The 21,195-nt window shown below is 41.4% G+C and overlaps 1 protein-coding gene across 1 annotated transcript in view; it reads left to right on the forward strand.

Annotated features, from left to right (window-relative positions):
- Nucleotides 1-290: 290 nt before the first annotated feature.
- Nucleotides 291-21,195, forward strand: part of lamb2l (laminin, beta 2-like) — a 44,981-nt gene continuing 24,076 nt past the window's right edge. Inside the window, exons 1-7 of the mRNA XM_036532632.1 lie at nt 291-548; nt 9,751-9,807; nt 17,148-17,317; nt 19,656-19,791; nt 20,103-20,176; nt 20,678-20,866; nt 20,986-21,049. Of these exons, the coding sequence (XP_036388525.1) occupies nt 353-548; nt 9,751-9,807; nt 17,148-17,317; nt 19,656-19,791; nt 20,103-20,176; nt 20,678-20,866; nt 20,986-21,049 (886 nt within the window). The 5' untranslated portion in view covers nt 291-352. The remainder of the gene's footprint in view (nt 549-9,750; nt 9,808-17,147; nt 17,318-19,655; nt 19,792-20,102; nt 20,177-20,677; nt 20,867-20,985; nt 21,050-21,195) is intronic.

Raw genomic sequence — 21,195 nt, forward strand, 5'->3', positions numbered from 1 at the left:
TTTGATTTCACCTCTTGAAAACTCCTATGCCCGACAAAAAGTCCTCTACGGTTAATAAAAAACCCACAATTTAAAACCCTCGCACCATGCAAGATATCTAAGATATCTGATGTTTCCTGCCCTGCGCTCTGTTAACCTTGAACTGAACAGTGATTCGTGGCCGATCCGTTATTATTATCGATGTGAGTCACAAAGGGAGGAGCAGGAAATTGATATCTGTAAAATGAGGGAGATAAATAGCATGAGAGTTCTGAGAAAGCAGAAAGTCCTCAGATGGAACCAATGCATTTCTTTGATTTGGCCCACCGGCTGGGGCAGCAATATTTTTAAGTACAAAGCGGCGCTGCTGCACATGTTAAGTTTTGTAGCGTTACCACCATACCTTGCGGAAATTGCTACCTGTTTGTACAGTACTGTAATGTCAAGAGAGCTCAGATTTCGCTCCTCCCCTCTACGGATTGTACTGCAGAGTGGACTGTTAAAGCGTTCAAACAGGTGGACGTGCGGGAAGCCGCTGAAGTATTGCAGCTACAGAAAAGACTTAACAGGTGGGTCATTTCAAACTCTTTCCTTCATCCGCTTGCATTGACACATTTTGACCCAGCGTCGGAACTGCCTCAGCAAAAAAACCTCATCAAAGTTAAACCAATCTGTTTGTAATTATTAGTAACATGGAACCGTATGTAATATTTTGCGTATGCGTGTTTTAAAAGTTTAGGTTTGGTTCAACTTTTTAATTCGTTTGTAGACATTAGAAACTTGGATGGCACGTGCCCGGCTAACCGTTCACTCTAGTTATGGTATTGTTCTAATACAAAACAATAATGAGCATAACTGGTGTGAGATCAAATCGTTCGATTATGAAGGACATAAACAAATGTGTTTGCATACGTGTAAAATATACAAGTTTTGTACAAGTCTTGTGCGATGACATTGCCACCCGCAGCAAGATGGAGCTAGTTAGGATGTGGGGCAAGTTGAAGCAGGGCTGGCAACAAAGTTTACATCAGTACCGTTGATCTGGTGTTACACCCCACTTAAACTCGACAATATCTAGCCTGCTGGACATGCTGGTGCAATTGTGAATTTCCCATTTTAGTTTTAACACGTTTCTCCATTTTAAAACATAGTGTCATGCTAATGAACCTCTAGTGTGTATTAGTCATAGCATTTTACACATTTTTAAGGAATATGAAAGCTGGCGTGTACAGTGCAGCGCATGGTTTTGTTGTAAATGAAAACGTTACAACTCTTTCGAGTTCAATGGTCCTTTTGCTGTTTTGTTTTCGTGTCCCATTGTATGTGAGAGGGCAGTGACAAAAATAAAGAAACTTATTTGGTGCAGACTCAGGACTCAAATCAGAGGGGCATGGGTGCTACGCATAATAATATCTTATTTTGTCTTATTTTATTTTTCTTCTTTATTCCATTGTGACACAAATTTGTACAGTTTGTTTCACAGATGGAGAGACCACTGATATTTCTAGGGGTAGATCACTTTTGGTCTCAGAGGAGTGGACACTGATTTTTTTTAGTCCCTACCTAACTGCATGGGTTTAAATAAGTATATGATGCATATTTTTGAGAATAAAACTAGAATTTCTTGTTTCCAAAGTATCATATAGCAGAGAATGTTAAATAGACCCCAAGCTCCAACTGGATATACAGCATATACAATATTCATTGTTGCATTATGAAAATAATAGAAAGGCATTTTAATCTATATATCTGAGAATTTAGTTTAAAAAGCTGCCTCCAGACAATGATTAAATTGGTATTGATTAAGGAATACATACAGAATATAAGGACAGTAGTTTACTTATATGCCAGTGTTGTAGTTCCCGTGCCCCCAGTTATTGTGACCTTTGCCATATTCAACTTCAAAAGGAGTTCATCTTGAAACAAAGCCTCATCTGCATCACAAATAATTGATTTGCAAGTATTAGCAGCTGAATGAGTCTTAACTTATTTCTACAGTGTCCATGTCATTACCTGTGTGTGTGTGTGTGTGTGTGTGTGTGTGTGTGTGTGTGCATGTGTGTGTGTGTGTGTGTGTGTGTGTGTACATCTTAGACTTTGGATTCGTTTGTCTGGGACCAAAGTAGTGAAAGGAGTCATTCTGTTCTCTGGTCTTCTTCCTCTTCTTCTACACCTTGTCTCTCTTTGTTGTATTGCACTGTATCTTCTATCATATACCGTTGTATATAGACTATTATCAGCTAAAATACATGCAATTTCATCCATATATTGTAGGAAATATTTTAAAATATGTAATTCTAAAATATACTTTAACTGTTGCACTTTTCCTTGTTTGACAGTTACGGAAACCTTTATCAGAATAATTGACACACACTGGTTGGACAAAGGTCTATCCTGATTAAAAATGTTAAGGAGTGCATGGAGGTCTCATAACGCCCACAGTTCAAATCAATGTGTATCTTTCATAAATATATTTATTATGTGGAATACATTGTAAAATTGCATATACTGTAAAATACATTATATCACGTATACGCAACAAATTATACTATTTCTAACATGTGGCTATTTTTGCATGAAGACATATGTCCTTCAAAACACACACCCACACATACACAAACAATCACGATGAACATATTTGTTGTTAGGAAATGCTTGATTGCACCTGTACTGATAGCCACTAATAGCAGGAAATCATTTAGACATGCTGCTGGGTCACCACACCCATTCATAAAAAGCTGTCAAAATAACCCAGCTATCTATGCTATAATCAAGGCTCTCTTTCATTTCTGAATTTGACCATGGATAGCGGAAGTCAGACAATTCCAGCCCTTGAATGCTGTTTTGTAGATATGGCTTTGTGCATTTTCTGACGATAGTATTTCAGCCAGTCACATGTGTGAGATATTCATAACCTGAAGATTCAAAAATGTCACTTGGAACCTTGGCGCTCCTTTTGTAACTCTATTGAAAATTTCAGGATTCTGTTTTGGGAGGGTGTGTGTGGGGAGGGGAATTTCTGATACATTCCAACTGTAGAGAGGAAAGCAGAGAAACATGGGGTTCAGAGCTAAGGTTACAGCCTGCTACCGTTCTGTCATGCCCTGGGGGAAGGAGACAGAGCTCTCTGTAGACAGTTCAGGTGTGTTGGTGTGTCTGGTTAAAGATTAATTCCCTGAATTATGGGTCCTGGCTCAGAGCACCACCAGCAGGTTGAGAGGCTTTGGTCATGCAGTGATTTGCAGAGAGTTGCTGGATCAGGTACAGTGTTACACAGAGGGTGAGTAAGGACAGACAGTGAGTCCTGAAGGGAAGCACACACTCTCTCTCTCTCTCTCTCTCTCTCTCTCTCTCTCACACACACACACACACACATGCACACATATCATTTTACCTCTGCAGGTAAGACTCAGTGTCAGTTGCTCATAATGGTAGATGGTTTTGTTACCATCTTATACACTTGCTGTAAAGAGCTTCATACTGCAGATTTTAATAGTATATCTACGTCCATTGTGATTCATCATCTTAGGGGGGTATATGTAAGCATACTGAAAATTAGTGCTTCAGTGAGTGAAGTTAGTGAAAACTGGTCTTCTAGTTGTGTTTGGAGAACCTTTTGCTGTATCAATCTGTTGAAATACACTTTAAATACAGGTCCGGTACCTTTCTGCATACTTTTAATCACTAAAATCTCCACTTTGATCACCCTTTGTGCCATGTGTACCCCAATCACTCTGTGAAATCTTATGTGGGATTACTGCAGGTTCCAATAAGTATCCTCAGGGTAAAGCTTTCAAAGTTACTGATAACAAGCCGTCCTGACAGCGGCAAAAGTCTGGAGGAAAAAAAACCTGCAAATTCTCAGAAGCCTTGAACAGAGATTAGATTATTTGGAGACTAAACATGTGAGCAAACACTTTTGTCCTATTTCACGCTGTCTCAATGTCGCATTTGCATTGATTTCAGAGCATAGTTTCGTATGTGTTGGGAGTCATGTTCAGCTGAACTTGGTGTCTTACAGAGAGTGTCCATTCTTAAGACCTCTACTGTAGAAGCACTGAGGATTTGTGGGAGCAGTTGCGTCATACTTGGCCTGAACAGTGTTTACTTTTTAACACTGTCTCCACCTGCCACCCATTTGATCACACTTTTGCTGTATGTAATGCATTGTTCATTGTAATCCCATTTCGTGCGGTGACTTTAATACTATAGAATGTATGTCCTTTTTTCTGCACAAGAAACATGACTGAACAAGCCAATGGTGAAAGAAACAATGACTCAACTAGGCTTTCACATGCTTGCATGCTGCTCTTTGGAGTTCTTGCTTTTAATCTCTAACAAATGCACTTATTTAGAGTAGCCTTTGTGTCAGGGTTAGGGTTAAATTATAAAGGACATAAAGGACATCTCTCCATTTCCCTTTGCCTTTAAAAAAGCTCTGGAAAAGGTCATGTTGTTAACATTTGACCCAACACACTCCTTGCTCATGGGAAAGCAACACCCTGAGGCCAGACCATGAATATCTAATTTTGAAATAGTCAGCAAACTGGAATAGGGTATTTATTTCTAAACCAAGACCTGCTGGCCAGGTTACATTTCCAAAATGTTCCTTAGGAAATGTAGATACAAAATCTGTCCTCATCACTCCATCAGTTGCATAAAGATTCCCTCTCCTATAGAGACATTATAATTGGTGCAGATATCAAGCCTCCTATAATCAGGGGTCAACAGTACATCATGATAAAACAGACTTGTCAGCCAGGCTCCTGCTCCCCTTCCCCCATGTATATGCACACAGTACAACTATGCAAAAAGCCTTGTTATCATTTACAGCATATACTAACGCAGGAATGGGTGTGCAAGCATGGAATTGTTTTGTCTTGGCTGGTCGTAGTCGAGATTCAGGCTGCTTTATCTTAATTTCACAGTAAAGCATGCAGGCCATTCGGCACTTGCTGCATGTATATGAGGCGATGAGGAATGCCTTTATGTACTGTCAGCCTGAGTCTGGACAGGATGTGAGCACAACACTCATTTCAACCTGTGTTTGCTTGTCACCAGTGCATCCAAACCACGTAACACTCTCAATAACCCAATCAATACATGCACTTGTTTGGAAAGTTCAGTTTTTAAGTGTTAATTGAAAAGGTAAATTGAAGGTTGATAAACTGATGTGAACATAAATTGAAGTTTATGGGTGTACTATGATCTCTGTTCAGCTTTCTGCTGGTCAACAGGAAACCTAGAACTATGGAGCTCTCCTGACAAAGTTTGATGTTTTTGAAATTTGTAAAGAAAAGAAAATGTGTGTTATTGCACTTTACTAACACACCATTCATTTTTCAGTGCATACTGGTGAAAGTACAGCTCAGGCAAAAAGACAGTCTGTACTGATAAAAAGCTGAGTATAACTTGAATGCAGCAGCTTTTTTTCAGTGTTTGACATGTATTTACAGTATGGTGCCAGCCTGCCTCAGGCACATGTTTACAGTATACTCAGTGGATGGCATGCTATAAGGATAGCTAATAAATCTTGAATGAGATCTGTTTGATTTATCAGCATAATTTATTTCTACTGTCAAAAACCCAATATTATCCAATTTGCTGAAATCAAACTTGTTATTTTGTATCCTTGCACTGAGTGTCTATAGAGACATGCATTACAATAGTGGACTGAATGTCAATAAAGTTTCTCTTTCAGTGAAAGTTTGGGGCTGGATTTCTTGAATGAAGTAGGAACAGGAAACCACACCAGGCTCCACAAATTGGCCTGCAATTATAAGTAATTGCAAACCTTGTTAATCAAATTTGAAAAGCTGTCTTGTCCTGTGTGAGTTATTCTGTGCTAGGGAAAAAAGCTCCTTTTCGAGGTAAGCTCCCAGGATTCCTTTCCCAAGGGAATGTTTAGCTCTGCCGAATCATGGGAATGGAATTTTAATTCATACAGAAAAATAGGTAATCCTTCACCAAGTTCACATAGAAAAGGTTACATGACTATAGTCCAGCCTCAGTAATTGTATAATGAAGAGCTAAAATTGCAGTTAAATTGCTGTAGTAAACACAGGTGTTTGTAATTACTACCTTGTTATCTCTGCGCTGTTCTGTTAAATATTATTGGTATTGTGTTGAGCAGACGTGAATTTTAAGAATGTATAGGTATACACGTCATGGCTAATTTAAATAACACTTTAATAAAAAAGCTTCAAAATAATTATACTAATAGTAATTTTGATTCCCCCATAGGAACTACTGTGAATGACATCTACAAATACAAAGACACTAACAAACAATACACTGAAGTGCATCACAATCCATAGCGGCTATGAGGTACACTAGGAAGCAGTGTGGCTACCAAGCTAACCCTATGAGCTATGAGAGTGTTACTTGATCTTTTCAGCCACAAACCATGTTGTAAACCACATGGAGTCCTGGACCACAGGGAGGGGCATGTGGCGTGAGGTCACTATTCTCATCCAAACAGCCACAAACACCCTGATGCACACCTTCTGTATCTTGCGTTTTTTGTTCACCATCGCCTCTCTTGCACTCGGTCAGTATCGACATGACCGCGGAATGTCAAATGTGAGCTGCTGTGTTTCACTTGTGGTTTGTGGTCAGCATGACACACACTATGCGGATTCACACACACACACACACACACACACACACACACACACACACACACACAAGTGTTTGAGTATGAGCTACTGACAATTGTCCCACTCTGTTCTGTGTAGCTGAACAACCATATGCATCCACAGCTCCTTTAGCCATGGTGTTTTGGCTCAGTCACTCAGTGACCATGTGACCATGCTGACACAATACCAGCACGCACAGTCTGGTGATGCAGAGGCAATGCAAACGGCAGTGTTGAAGCATATTTCCATTTGAAATTCCGTGCAGTGCTTTGGTTGCTAGTGTGATTGCTAGGCTGGGTAGCTCTAACCGAATCCCCTCTGAAAGCTGATACATTTCAAAGTGTTAAAAATGTAAAGAATTAATTTTCATCTCAAAATATTTGTTACTTGAAAAATATACATTTGAAAAATGTTTATTTTTCAATTGCTTGTTACTCATGTAGTTTGTTAATAACTTACATTTTATTGCATTGCATATGCATGCATATTGTGAAATATATTTTTTAGCATTTAAGCATGAGCATGTATGAAAAGCATCCATAATTTTATGCAATATGTTAAAAAGTGTTAACATATTATAGTTTTCGAAAACTGTACAGTGCATCTTTGTAATATTCTCTCTGAGCTTATTGAATCGTTCCACCAAAGCACAGCTCAGTGGTGTCTGCCATCATTCAGTTCAATGAGCTGGGCAGATACGGGCTTCCCTTTACGTCATTTTTATTTATTTCCTACTTGTTCATTTTACTTGTTTTTAAACTCAGCTCAGTTGGAAGGAGGGACAGACAGTGGGCGGGGGGCGGGGGACCTGGAGCAGGAGGGGTGGGGGGCTGGGGAAGCAGTATTATATATTTGTAAATGAATCTTTTATTTTTTTACTCACTAAATCGTGGAGAGTAACGGTGCCAGAGTGCCGGGGCGATGCAAGCAGGACAAGTTAAAGTTCCGCAAACTAACCGCTGGGACTTTTGGCACTCTCCCAGCTGGAGGCTCCCGGGCCTTCGCTTCCTCGCTCCGGCGCCAAAGGCGGAGGTCCCAAGCCAGGGCCCAGACGCAGAGGCCACTGTGATCGGCTAAAGAATGGGGCGCTGCATTCCGCCTGCCTAGAAACCATTTCTCCTTTCACATGGCGCTCTCAGTGTGACAGGTCCATTTGAATAAGAATAAGAATCGCCGTCCATTCAACCCAGCACTCTGTTCGCGAGGAGTGGGGGGGGTGGTCTGCACTGTGTGATTGGCTGACATTATTCTGTTTGTTTTTACACCACCGTGGCCAGTTGTGCTTACACGTTTTTTTTTTTCTTTTAATGCATACATACACACAAGCACACGGGCACATACACGTATTTGCACGTACACGCACAGTGAAACTGGCTCCGAAAGATTCCAGGTGCAGAGGGGCTGACTTGGCTGTTGTTGCAGTGTGAGTACTGAGACATTTTCATTGTACTTGGGGAAAAAAAGTGCGCTGTCCTGAAGTTTGACTACATAGATGAAATGATTGAGTTAAGTATGTTTACAGGTTTCGTGTTTCTCTGTGGAATCTCCTCCAAGTCTCACCGGGGCTCTGTACACATTGTTCTTTCATTTTAATCTTCTGGATAAGTGCAGTTATTGTTTATGCAGTATCCATACCTGAAAATGAGCTAATACCTTTTTTGCATTCCTCTTCTTTACAAACCTCTACAAGAGCCCTGTGGTAAATCTGCTAAATGTTATAGTAATTTGGCCTGTCCTGTTAATCTCCCCATGGTGAGCATTATACTTCACTCATGGATTGACCTGTCAGACTGACAATATGTGTCTGTATGAAGTGCCTGGAGAAGCTGTGTCGAATGGATAAAAACAGCATTTCTTTGGGTTTATCAAGGCTCAACATAATTATTAGAAGAATTTCATTTTGCAGCTGATATGGGTTTTGTTGTCTTGCTTGTATGTATCATTTTGCTCATTACCTGAACATTGGCCTTCATGCAGCATTACAGCATATCTTTTCACTGAATTTTATACACATTTTTTCCCAGTAAGTGGAGTTGAAAATGCATCTTTTTGATGTGAAGCGTTGTTTTAATGAGACATGCCTCCCCCATTTCCAAGTTTTCATTTTACTAGCTTTCTAAGATTTACTTCTGTTGAACTGTACTGATATTTTAATTTGGGTTTTAGAGGGTGAGTTTTTTAAGTGACTGTTCACTATGCACCTTGTCAACACAACTCATGCCAAGCTTGTGGTCATTTGTAACTAGTGAAAAAAGCATGTGCGTAGTGTAATGTTCATTCTTTCATTCAGTCACAGAATCTCTGTACTTGTGATTCGTTGCTAACTATATGTGTTAGTGTTGCCATAGATGACAAGGCACAGCACACGAAATGAAATCAACCTTGTCTGTACACATGGTGCTGTGCTGTTTGTTATCAAATCTGATGCATACACCTTACTTGGTATTTTTAAGCAGAAGTACTACAAAAGTACTGAAGTCTTTTTAAAAAGTGTGATTTCTAAAAGGTGAGGGGCAACTAAGAACAACTAATTGTAAAAATTTGGTATGACACGAGTGGGTTTGTTTTCATCTTTCTGAAAATTAATTTTCATAAGCAATTAACCCACTGGGCAGACTTGTATCAAGGTTTAATGGTAAAGTAAAAGAAAGAAGGATGTGTCTTTGTAGTTAACGATCCAGTAATGATGGTGTGTATGTATAGTTAAAAGTATAGTTATTCATTTAAAGGGTCTGCACAGCTGTGAGGGTGAAGTAAGGGGCACAGTGCCATGTCTGTTCCCACGCACAATCTGAATGAGTAGCATGTGCAGTCCTTTCAGGTCCCCGGCCATGTTTGCTGAGGGTGTGTACACAGGGCCCTTTGCCTTTACAGTGCCAGGGGCCAGACACAATGGCCCCAGTGACCTCTGCGACAGCCTCTGTGCAAAGTGGCGCTGACTGATGGCCTGGAATTATGAGCACGCTTTTTCAGCACAGTCCATGATTTGGGTTTAGGTTTGGGGTCGACGAGGTCGAAGGGGGTCTTGTTTGAGTATGACAAGAAAAGCCCAGTTTTCTTCACTTTTTCTTCATAATACACTGTACACTTTATACATTTGTATCATGTTAACATTATGTGCCCTGTGTTTCAGCTTCCTGGATGGGGATCAGGCTCATCATGAGTGGCCATTTGGGCATCTTCATTCTGGGTGAGTCCTGTTATTTTCCAGCATCTCAGGAAACTCTCACGTGGCAGGTCATTTCATAAATCATCCGCTTAAAACGCAGAGCTGCGTTGCATAAATAAACACATGTGTAAGCTTCCAAAAAAAGAGAGAAAAAAACTCTGATTGAAATGTAACGTCCACAGCAGAAAAAAACAAGGCTGCTCCCTCACACACAAGGCTGCATTTGAAGCATTCTGTCCAAGGCCCCTTCAGACTTTGAGAAATCGAGCATGTTAACAGACACAGCTAACCTTTTGCCATCCTTGTCCCCTTTAATATCCTAGCAGGGTTTTCAGTTGCGGCCGACATACATGGTTGAACCGTGTAAAAAGAGGTGCAATTAAGGGCATTGTGAGAGGCTGGGCCTGCTTTATTGTTGGCGGCACAGGTACACACAAAGGCTGGGAAACTGTACACCAAAGACCAAGGACATGCTCACTTCCCCTCAGCCCATCTGCTGCACTAAAATCAAACAATGTCCCTGAAGCATTCCTGTAATGCTGAGAGAAGGGTGTCTGCATGGCACTCTTGTTTACCAACATACCAGTGTTTCCGCAATCTCCCAGGCAAATCATAAAGCAGTGAACAGAACTGAACAGTCAAATTATTCAGGAACATGAGCTGCAATCTTTTATTTTAGACCGCAGATTCAATTATTGTTGAGGTATACAGGGCTAATATTTATTTTCCATATTTCCTGCCCCAGGGAGATGGCATAAAGTGTGTCTGTCAGATTTAACAAAGCACCATGAACTCAGATTACTGAAGCTGATGTTGAAGCAAGCAGTAAAATGAAGTGTCAGTCGTCCTGTAATTTCAGTCTTTCCTTAGGAGACACAGCCGTTTTTTGTGTTGTTCTTCAGTCCCAATAAAGCCTGTAGTGGTAGATGCGTGAGGGTATCATACTTGCCCGACGTTCATGGATCAGTTTTCACTTTCACTAGTCTTCACATGCTGCTTTAGTCAAATGTCTTTGCGGTGGAATTAGCCCCAGTAATCTTTTATTTCCTAAACAGAACATGTGGCTTTTATGGCCTCTCTGTAGGGGTGGGTTTGGATTATAATGTAATCAGACAGCACTACCTCTGGCCTTGGGAATGGCTGCAGTCTTTTTTCATAGGATAAGCCTGACTTAAAAAAACAGGATTTTGAGGTTTTTGCTCGGGCATCTTTAGAGCAGAAGCTCAGCATTCTGAATGGATCTGCCTCTAACTGAAAAAGCTAAACAAAACAGGCATTCCTGATCATTTGCTGACTATGGATCAAGATGACTTTGTTTGTTTTTCTCTCTGGCCCCTCCACCTCCAACCATATCAGAGGAGTTTTTTTTTTTGCATTAGGAACCTTGCTGCGCTGTTCTGACTTTTGCAAGAGGTTTGTTAACAGGGGAGAGTGGGAGGGAGGGAGGGAAGGAAGGAGCAGAGAGAGAGAGGAGACAGGCCTGTGAACCTGCTCAGAGGGGCGCGTTGTCTGCTATAAGTGGTTCCTCTGAATTCCCGTGGAGCAGTAAACTGACTTGGCTGGGAGCACTAACCACGTGCTTGTTGGCTGTCGTGCAGCCCTTAGCCATTTTCGTAAGTCTCATCCATGCCATGAAGTTGACGTTAGATCAGAGTGGTATAGAATGATTTTAAAGCTATCCTAACTGGCAGTAAATCAAAATGCAGCCATTTTTGCACCATTGAGGTGTAGCATTTTTCACAGGAATACTAGGATCTAATGATTTTTATGGGAGCCATTTCTGAGGTCTACTGCTAAGTCTACTGTTCTTTTGTAGGAGTCCTGGACAAAAGCCCTTTCCCTTATGAGCTGCTTGCTTAGGTACATAAACACAAGAGCTCACTCAGTCCATATAAAGCTATCGTGTTTTTTTCTGTATTTAATAATCAAGGCCTGCCTCAGGAGGTAATCAGTTGTTGTCTGTTAATGGCATTTTCACTGTGTCTCAATGTTGGTGTCATCAATATACAATCATTTTTGAAGTTAGATCATTCAAACTGGAGACAGATTTGAGAACAGCAAGTTCTCAGTTTTTCTGCTGTTGCATGAAATAAGTCACTGCTAAGACCAGAAACATGGCTAAACTTAATTCACCTTACCTTGTAGGTAAGGCATTTTGCAGAACTACAGCAAAAATGGGGCATAGCTTTGCTAATCATAGTGAAGATGAAGTAGTATGCCATGCTAAATGGGAGTGGTGGAGAAAGCCAGAGACCTATACTTTGTAGAGGTTTTGGCTGGCAGTAGTGATTACAGCCATGGTAATATGTTACCCCTGTAAAAAAAAAAGAGTTAAGAATGAACATAACAGGAATGTTGGCTTCCGCAAGGTCAACCACAAACTGCACGCTTTCTTTCCACTCAAAGACACCTGTGTTGTTGTTGGCTTTTTACTGTATAACATACTGTAACAACAGTTGAAGTAATATTAACTAAATTATACTTTGGTCAAACACATCTCTAATTCCTTGGCACATTATTACTGTGTTTAATTCTCTGTTTATCTACTGTACTCATGGGTAAGTTCTACCCAAAACCATTGGCACATTGAATAGTTCCTGCACTGTACAGGTGAGAATGTTGGAATGCTCTTTCCATCTTTTTTGTAAACCTTTTCATACGTATGTCAAGTCATAAGTGCCCGTATTTCTTTTTACACGACAAGACAAACTACTCAAAGATGGTGAGATATGACCACCTCCTCCTTTGTGAATTGCATTGACTTAGCTATAACCTGTTGACCCTAACTCACATTATGTTACTGAAACACTGAGACATTATAATTCATTGCACAACACATCAAAGTCAATATGTAAGAGCTATGTAAAAAACTATAATGACAGCATAAGTGTAAAGCAGAACAAAAATAAGAGACACATGTAATACTAGTAATGCACATAAGTAGCAGTCATAAGTCTCTGGGAGCAAAGATCTGACAGGTCTGACTGCAAACAGTCACATTATGTGAATATTCAAAGATTATAAACTACTATCTCTGAAAGCACTGTTTCTTTAAATTCTGTCATTCTGATCAGGCTGAATGTTGGGAACATTCAAGGTGTTTGCAATGCAAAGAATCACTCTGGTGATTCCAAGCAATTATTGTGTATTAATAAGATAAAATGGACAGAAACAGTCATATTTAAAAGGGTGTCTTTTCAGGAGACGTGGAAAATGTTCTTATCTTGACAGCAAGTTCATTCCACTACTGAGATTTAGCAAGAGTACGCTGAAGAGATGGAAGAGATAGTCCACCTGGAGATAATGATCTCAGGGTTGAAGTGGGAAAAGACAAGGAATTGATAGATTTAAGATAAATAGGGATAAAATGGTCATTACAGCACTAAGAATGAACTATCTGATGCAAATTGAAGTAGCCATAGGGAGCCACTGTGTTTTAAGGAGATCCCACTCACTTCCAGGAAACAGCTAGCCACTTGATTATTATCTCCCAGGAGACTGCCTTTAAACCCTCAGAAGCAGGTTGACCAGCTGTCCGCTTCCCTTTGCTTGGTTCTGGAATAGACTGTAGCAGGGAATTCTGGGATATCTGCGCCTAGTCTTCCTCACCTGCAGTTAAGTGAGGAATCTGGGTCATCTGGTCTTCCAGTTAATGATTGTTTAACAGGCGGCTTTTACAACAGGTGTGAGTGTGTGTGTGCGTGCATGCGTGTCTATTGAAGGCTGGGAAGATAGGCGATATCGAACAAAATTTAGCATACTGAGAATGCCCAGTGTGCTGATAGCAGTGGCATGATGGGCCCTCCACTGTTTTCACTGGACAAGATGTAGATAAGCTGCTCTGTGCAAGTGAGAACCAGTCTTCGAGATAGAAGAGAGACATTCCTCAGTGTGAGGTGCATTACAGGAGGAGGGTTGTGCCGTGCTACCTGTGGAATGATTGCATTTGGACACCTCTCTGCTAAACGTTGACACCTGGAATGTTTCGTAATGAGTAACATTTTCCCCATGCTGCATTCTTACCATAGCTTCACCACCACTCTCGCATCTCCACTGGTCCTTGCGTGCATTCTGCCACATAGTTGCCCACAGTTCCGTGAGACTAACTGAAGTTCGAGTGACCAGTGACAGCTACTGTCCTGATCACTGTGTCGGTCACATAGTTACAAACTAGCAGTTTGTGCCAGTATGTTAAAACTTTGTGGAAATATGCCATAAAACTGTACAGTACTGGCCACTTGAGTTACTTAAGTTGTTCCTAAGACTTGTTGCTATGGCGAAATGCAACACTTTGTCCCTTCTCTCTGCTAAAGAGTTCCAGCAAAGGTCATGCTTCATGTCAGTGTTTGTATTAAAATGTGTGTTTGCATTAAAACTTCTTATTTAACATCAATGAGCAGACAGGTCTGAAATTTTGTAAATAAAATCATTTGCAATTAAAACCTGCAGGTTCATACACTTCAGCATGTATCAATACTAATTCAAATTTGAACTGAGGAAGTGAGGGTTTCTTTGACGATGAGTGTTCAATAGCACCTGTCCCAGTACAATTGTGTAAGGTGTCTAAGTGCAGTATGCGATTGTCATTGCCGTGGAAGTGAAGAGAAGAAGTCCTGTGCCCCATCTTGATGGATGTTGAAGCAGATCGCTTAGATTGTTCCTCACTCTCAGATCTTTTCCACAACCTGTTTTTTGCATGTGCTCGTACTGTGCGTACGTGTGTGGTGGTTCACTCCCTCTTGGAGGATAACAGGGTGTTTCTGTGAGGGGGAAGCTTTGGGACCAGATGAGGTGCTCAGGACAAGCATATGGTGATTGTGAGATTATAACGTGGTTACAAGTTTGGGATTTTTTTCTGCTTTCTGGTTTTTTGATGTTGTTGTTGTTGTTGTGTTTTTTGAAGTGAGGAATGCTTTAAGGAGCAATAACAGAGTATGGAAGAACATTCCCTGGGGGTACGCCTTACATACCTCGCCCCCGACTTACTACCAGTCAGGACATGAGACGAGGAGAGGAAGAAAAGGATTATTTAAACCGTCAGTCAGGAGAGGGTGGAGGGGCACCTCACTCTAGTGGCCCCTAGATCATGTATTCCAATCAAGACTGTTTTGCTGATAAGAAATGCTAGTTTTTGTGAACCGTGAACAACACATTCTACTGCGGTTTTGTAGTTCGCAAGCTATTTACCTGTAACTCCTCTTCACAAACAATATCCCAAAGCAACCACTAGCACTTGCTGGTATTAAGAAGTGGTTTTGGAATTAGGTGACCATCAGTGTTAAGATAGGTGTGAAAGAGGGTAATCCCTGACCACTAATAAGTATAATACTTAGTTCTGTCATAAATTAATACAGGTGAATCTGTGTGTGGGCAGTGGTGTCTCTCTGTATTCAAAGGATTGAATCTCTGTCAATGTCAACCATGGGGAGGGGTCAGTGCTGAGGCAGGTAGGATGGGCGTGGCAAGGTCATGGTCCTCTGTGTCTTTGAGGCCCTGCGAATGGGAAGTATTTTCTTAGTTCAATCACACCGCTTTGCACACAACATGACTGACTGTTTATCCAAGGGGGGCTGGGATACACGTTCACATTCCAAGGGTTAGGTTTTATGGGCACATTACTGTATATGAGTTACTAAATGTGAACTTCCATATTCTGGTTCCTCTGTGCAGTGCTGAACTGTTTTTTCCTCGTGTAATGTTTAACTGAGATTAGAAGAATGTCTGGAATCTGCATCGGTTAAATCCTTTACTTAACAGAGGCTGTACTTAATCAGTATTCACTCAACCTGTACTTACATACCTACAGGTTGTGGGCAAAGTGTGTGTGTGTATGTGTGTGTGTTTCTGTGTGTGTTTCGGTGTGTACCAGCAGGTTTGTGTCTTGTGCATGTGTGCATGTCTTTGTGTGTGTTCATGTATGTGTTCATTTTGATCTCTGTGTTAGTTTATGCATGTATATTCATGCGTATATTGTGTGTAGCTGTGTGTGTGTGTGTGTGTGTGTGTGTGTGTGTGTGTGTGTGTGTGTGTGCGCTTGTGTATTCAGTCTGTGCATGTATGCATGTATACGTGTGTGTGAGAGAGTCTTATAGACCCTTCTCAGGACTGATGCAGTGCCCCTTCATGGCAGTTCTATTCATCCAGGTCAGCCCTCTCACTGTTCCTGGTCCAGACTGACTTGTGGTGGGGGGTTCCCTGCTATGGCTTTTACACTTATCACCAGAGAGACGGCTTAGTTGAATTCCACAGCTGAAACTGAGGCAGCAGAAAACTTCAATCTGATGTTTGTGAGCCAACCATGGAGATCTCTTTAACTGCCATTCTATCCATAGAATGTCCAAAAGGCAGATTCTGGCTCTGTTGTGAAAACGCTGCCAGGTCCCCAAGACCTCAGTCAGTATTTTATATTTGCCACGCCATTAAGTGTTATTGATTACATTGGTCTTATATTGGATTCCCACAGGAAAAAAATGCAGTCCTGAGGGACCTGTTTATTGTGAAATCTGTAATGATAATCATGAACAAGCTAGCCCATAACTTGATAATAATGTTAGAGCAATCTTGAAAGAACACTGCATTAGGTCTATATCAGTACTCTCAGGACTTGAATTTTGACAGCTTTCCCAGGTAATGGAGCAGGCATCCAAGTTTTCATCCAGTATATCAAGCAGAGGGTATGTCTCCATACCTTACTTTGAGCTTGAATGTTGAAGGACAGGGCGAGGAGAGCTTGGGTAAATGGTGAATTTACTTGCTGGCCACCATAATGTAGGAGTTGTCCAGTTTCACACATCCAAAATTTTTTTCATGCAGTGTGTATACTTTCAGTTTATTCTGGTTCGGGAAACATTTGAAATGATGCTGATCCACAGAGGTTTTAGTACAGTCACTTGGTGCTTACTGAGACATGGAATTAGAGGGGAACCTCTGTAGCCTGAAACATATCTCTGTAGGTGGAGGAAGCAGCACTAGAACTTGTACGGTCCCCCACTGACAGACACACTGACTGACTTATTCACTTATTCACCCACTTGCTGAGAGAGTTCTTTGGAAGATACTTCCCCATTTTATCATGCCCAGCAAGAAGAGGCCAGCAAAGTAGTCTCACATTTTTACGCCTGTCTGCCTTTTTCAAAACCTCTGTCTTGTCTCATTTAATAGATTTTTTAGACAAAATCAAGTTAAAAATACCTCAGACATTCTTGATAGCTGATACCTGATAAGCTGGTTAGGGGCTTTTCAAGGAAATACTGCTTTACTCAGCAATCCCTGATTAAGGGGAACAGATAAGGGCTTTGTGCTGTACATTGCATTACTTTACCCATGTCATGGAGCAGCTCTTCCCATTCTCTCCTCCTCAGCTCTCGCTGCAGTGGCTCAAGACCTGCCTTCGGGTCCTCAGGGATGCACAGAGGGCAGCTGTTACCCAGCAACAGGTAACCTCCTCATTGGCCGAGCTGTCAACCTGACTGCCACCTCCACCTGCGGCCTGCATGGTCCTGAAAGCTACTGCATCGTCAGCCACCTGCAGGTGAGAAACCTTGGACTGTGAACATGCACACCAACGCACATTTAGAGTATAAAGGCACAAACAGGCACATTGATGTACATACATTTATATTCAGTAATGCTGATGTGAAATCTCCCATTATCAGCCTATAAATAGGGTCCCTCTCAGTTTTCTCCTGCCCCAGCCCAGAAACCAGCCTTGCAGAGACTTGCCCAGATCTGGCACAGAATGGCAGGTGTTATTGTCAAATGGACACGGGCATCTTCTGTAACACCAGGTACACTGGGAGGTAGCCTTTACGTAAGGCTTTAGGTACTTAAAACGAGGTCTTCTGTTCTTTTTTCTCCTGTGAATGAGAATGTTTGTTGAGTCAGGGTCATTGCTTTTTGACTTCTCTCAGAGAAGCAGGACTGAGCCTGAACCTAATTTCTAGTTTCCATGCCCACCAGCCCAGGCCGCCACACAGGCAGCTCTCCAAGAGGGAGACAAAACTAAAATACCACCGTGACTCCTCTCAGCCTTATTTGACAGCTTTATGAGTGTATTATGTTGCTTGCACCTTATTACAATAGCTGTCTGTCAGACTTGACAGGTTTAGTGTGTTCCTTTACTTTTTTGTAAATTATTGTGATTTAACATGGTTTTGTAGTTGTGCTTTCCAAACATCGTAGCTCGTACCTCATCGGAAAAAGTGCTCTCAGTAGGAGCCAGACTGTCTCGTGTTGGTTTCTCAGTCTATTTGCCATGGGTGTGGGCGGCTGGCTTTGTAAAGGGACGTCCATTCATTTGCCTGTTTGCTTTTGTGCTCCCGAAGGGTCCCGGGTGCACAGCATGCACGCTGTATCCCCTCCTGTACCTTTCGCATGACAAGTGATGATATATACATGTGTTTTGTTTCACAATCGGGATGGGCGTACAGTAGTTGAGCAAACAGTGACTATGTCTGTTGTCTCTGAATCATCAATCTCACAATCACCCATGTATGTTAAAGGGCCCAGCCTTCCCTGGTTCTTGTCTCTACTTCCAGTTCAATGAAACCATGTCATGTTTTATCCTTTTTTTTGCAACTTCATTTTGTCTCAAAGTTTGTCGCATTTCAGATTTGTAATGAAGAAAGCAACCCGTTAATGCAAGAGGCGGGCAGTCTTGTGGTGCCTGTTCCTCTTGGCCTTAAAGGATTTTGTTGAAATGCTGGATTTGATTCGTCTGCCAACTTTTCAGAACGTGACACTTTTTTTTTGTTCTGTAAAGCCCTCAGTGTGAAGTCTCCACTGAGCCACTTCCGTGTAGCTCAAAATCGCCTTACAGGGCTAAACTTTAATAATCTTACTGTTGAGTGCTTATTTTCACATCTTTTCAGAGGGGTTCTTGAGTGTCTCTCGCTAGCCTTGAAAAAATCCAGCTGATGGACTGGAACTAAAGCTGTAACTGTAGCTGATTTGCAGTGGGGTTGGAAGGATAGCACATGTGGCTTAAAATATTCCACTTCTAAATATCTAAATATTAATCTAATAAATCTAAATTCTAAATATCATTTCTGTGCCAAACCAAATTTTATACTTCTCCCTTTGAGTCTTAGAAATTAAGATTTTTAGGTGCAGCAGTAAAATATTTTATAATTGTTACTTCTGTGTCCATGAGATATATGGGTTCTTGCTCAGTTTGAATAGCTAGTCCTTCATGAGAGATTTATTTGCACTGTACATGTTGCAAAATTATAGTATTGCTATTTTTCAGAACTGATGGCCAGTGTGTTGAATGGGGCTTGGCCAATAATTGACCTAGATTGAGTGAGAGTGGTATAGAGGGGGATGTAGAGACAGAGAGAGTTATGATTGCAAGAGCTGAAAGTACTCTTATTAGCCACACAATGAGGACAGATGTTTCAATTCACTTGTGCACAGAAACCTTTCCTTGTTTTTCTCCAGTTTTCTCCTCTGAGCCTTGCATTCAGGGTTGCTATTGGAAACTTGTCCCCCATGACAACAAACTAGCTTAGAAAAGCGCTTTGCCTTCTCACTGTTCCTCATTCTGATCCATTATAATTACAGCCATAATCTGGAAGGCTGAGCTGCTGCTGCTCAGGCCACGATCCAGCTCCCTTTGTGACTTGCATGTGTGCCCGACCCACATTTCTGGTTACCATTGGCAACCAAGCAGCCAGTAGTAGTTTCAGTCCCTAGGACATGAATTCTTAGGCCTACTGCATTATTTCTCAAATATGTGTAATTTTCTTAATGGACCCCCTCCCCCCGCCGCACTTGTCTTGTTAATGACACACAAATGACGTAGTGTTATTGCAGATAATAGAAATGATGATGATAATTGAAATGATGATTATTTTCGTGGTTTGTGGTAGGGGGCAGACAAGTGCTTTGCGTGTGACTCACAAAGGCCCTATGACCCTTACTGGAACAAGAATAGCCATCGTGTGGAAAACGTCATCTACCTTGAGGACAGTACTGGGGAGCTTACCTGGTGGCAGTCTGTCAGCGGTGAGTGTGTTTGTGGCTGTTTGTGCTTTTACTACCTACTCCTCTCATCTTTAGCCTGTGTCAGACAAGTCATATCTTATATGACCTATAAGATACAGTCTTATAATGGCATTTAACTTATTTTTATCGATTGATTGATTGTATTTGACAATTTCATCTTAAAAAAAAGATACACCTCTGCTGAGGTATCCAAAACAGCACCATACATTTAAAAAAAGGGTAACACAGTAAAGCCAAGGCTTATTTCTGTCTTTTCTGTCTCTGGAGACATTGGGGAGCTTGATTTTCTCTGCATCTCTCCTCCTCCGCAGGAGAGGAGAATGTGAGTCTAAGGTTGAATCTGGAGGCGGAATTCCACTTCACACACCTCATCATGAAGTTTAAGGTGCGTGTGTGATCTGCTCTCTCTCTGCAAGGTGCAAGCTCCAGCCCACTCCATTCCTTTCCATTCCATTGTTCATCATTCCATCATTTTATGTGCAGAGCAGAACTCACAGCGGCTAGTGGTACCAATAATATATAATTTTATTCATTTTACTTCATTTGCATGTGCGCTACAAAGCAGAATTAGCTGGAGCAGCTGGAATTAAGCATCTTAAGCACCTTTCTTCCTTTGAGTTTAACTATAGTTTGCTTTAACCCATGGCCCCCCAGAGTCTAGAATGTTGGCATTGTGCTGTTGGGTGGGTAATCATGGCAAGTTTTTCATGGATGTATTTTCATGAATCTTTAGCTCATGTCTTTAAAATAGCAAAAACAGATTCCTGTCACTGACCTTGCTAGCAGAACAAAACTCAAAACACTGACAGTTAGATTAGCCCAACCACAAATCTACCAAGGGTTCAGTAATGACCACATTTGCTCCTACTCTGAATTACCCCCACAGACCTTTCGGCCTGCCGCCATGCTGATAGAGCGCTCTGCGGATTTTGGGCATTCCTGGAAACCCTACCGCTACTTCTCTTATAACTGCACCAAGATGTTCCCTGGCGTGCCGGCTCATGCCCTGAGGCACATTGATGATGTCATCTGTGAGGAGCGCTACTCTGACATTGAACCGTCCACCCTGGGCGAGGTGAGCAGTATAGCTTGGAGTGGAATTCTGCTTCACTGTCACATGGTTATGTGTGTGTGGTAAAGATTACATTATTGTTTTTTTCCCTCTCTCTCACTCTTTCACTGTCACTCTCCCAGGTCATTTATAAAGTGCTTGACCCTGCTATTGATGTCAAAGACCCCTACAGTCTTCAAATTCAAGGTGAGAGAATTATTGAAGAACAGGGAAGTTGACTAGAATTCACAAACAATCAAGAAACATCAAAGTTATGGTGAGATTACCAGATACTGTCATTATTTTACATTACTTATTTCTAATACAGCATGGGAACTGGAATTTTCTGTAAG

Source organism: Megalops cyprinoides, chromosome 7 (genome assembly GCF_013368585.1).
Source record: "Megalops cyprinoides isolate fMegCyp1 chromosome 7, fMegCyp1.pri, whole genome shotgun sequence".
In the NCBI taxonomy this organism is placed as follows: Eukaryota; Metazoa; Chordata; class Actinopteri; order Elopiformes; family Megalopidae; genus Megalops; species Megalops cyprinoides.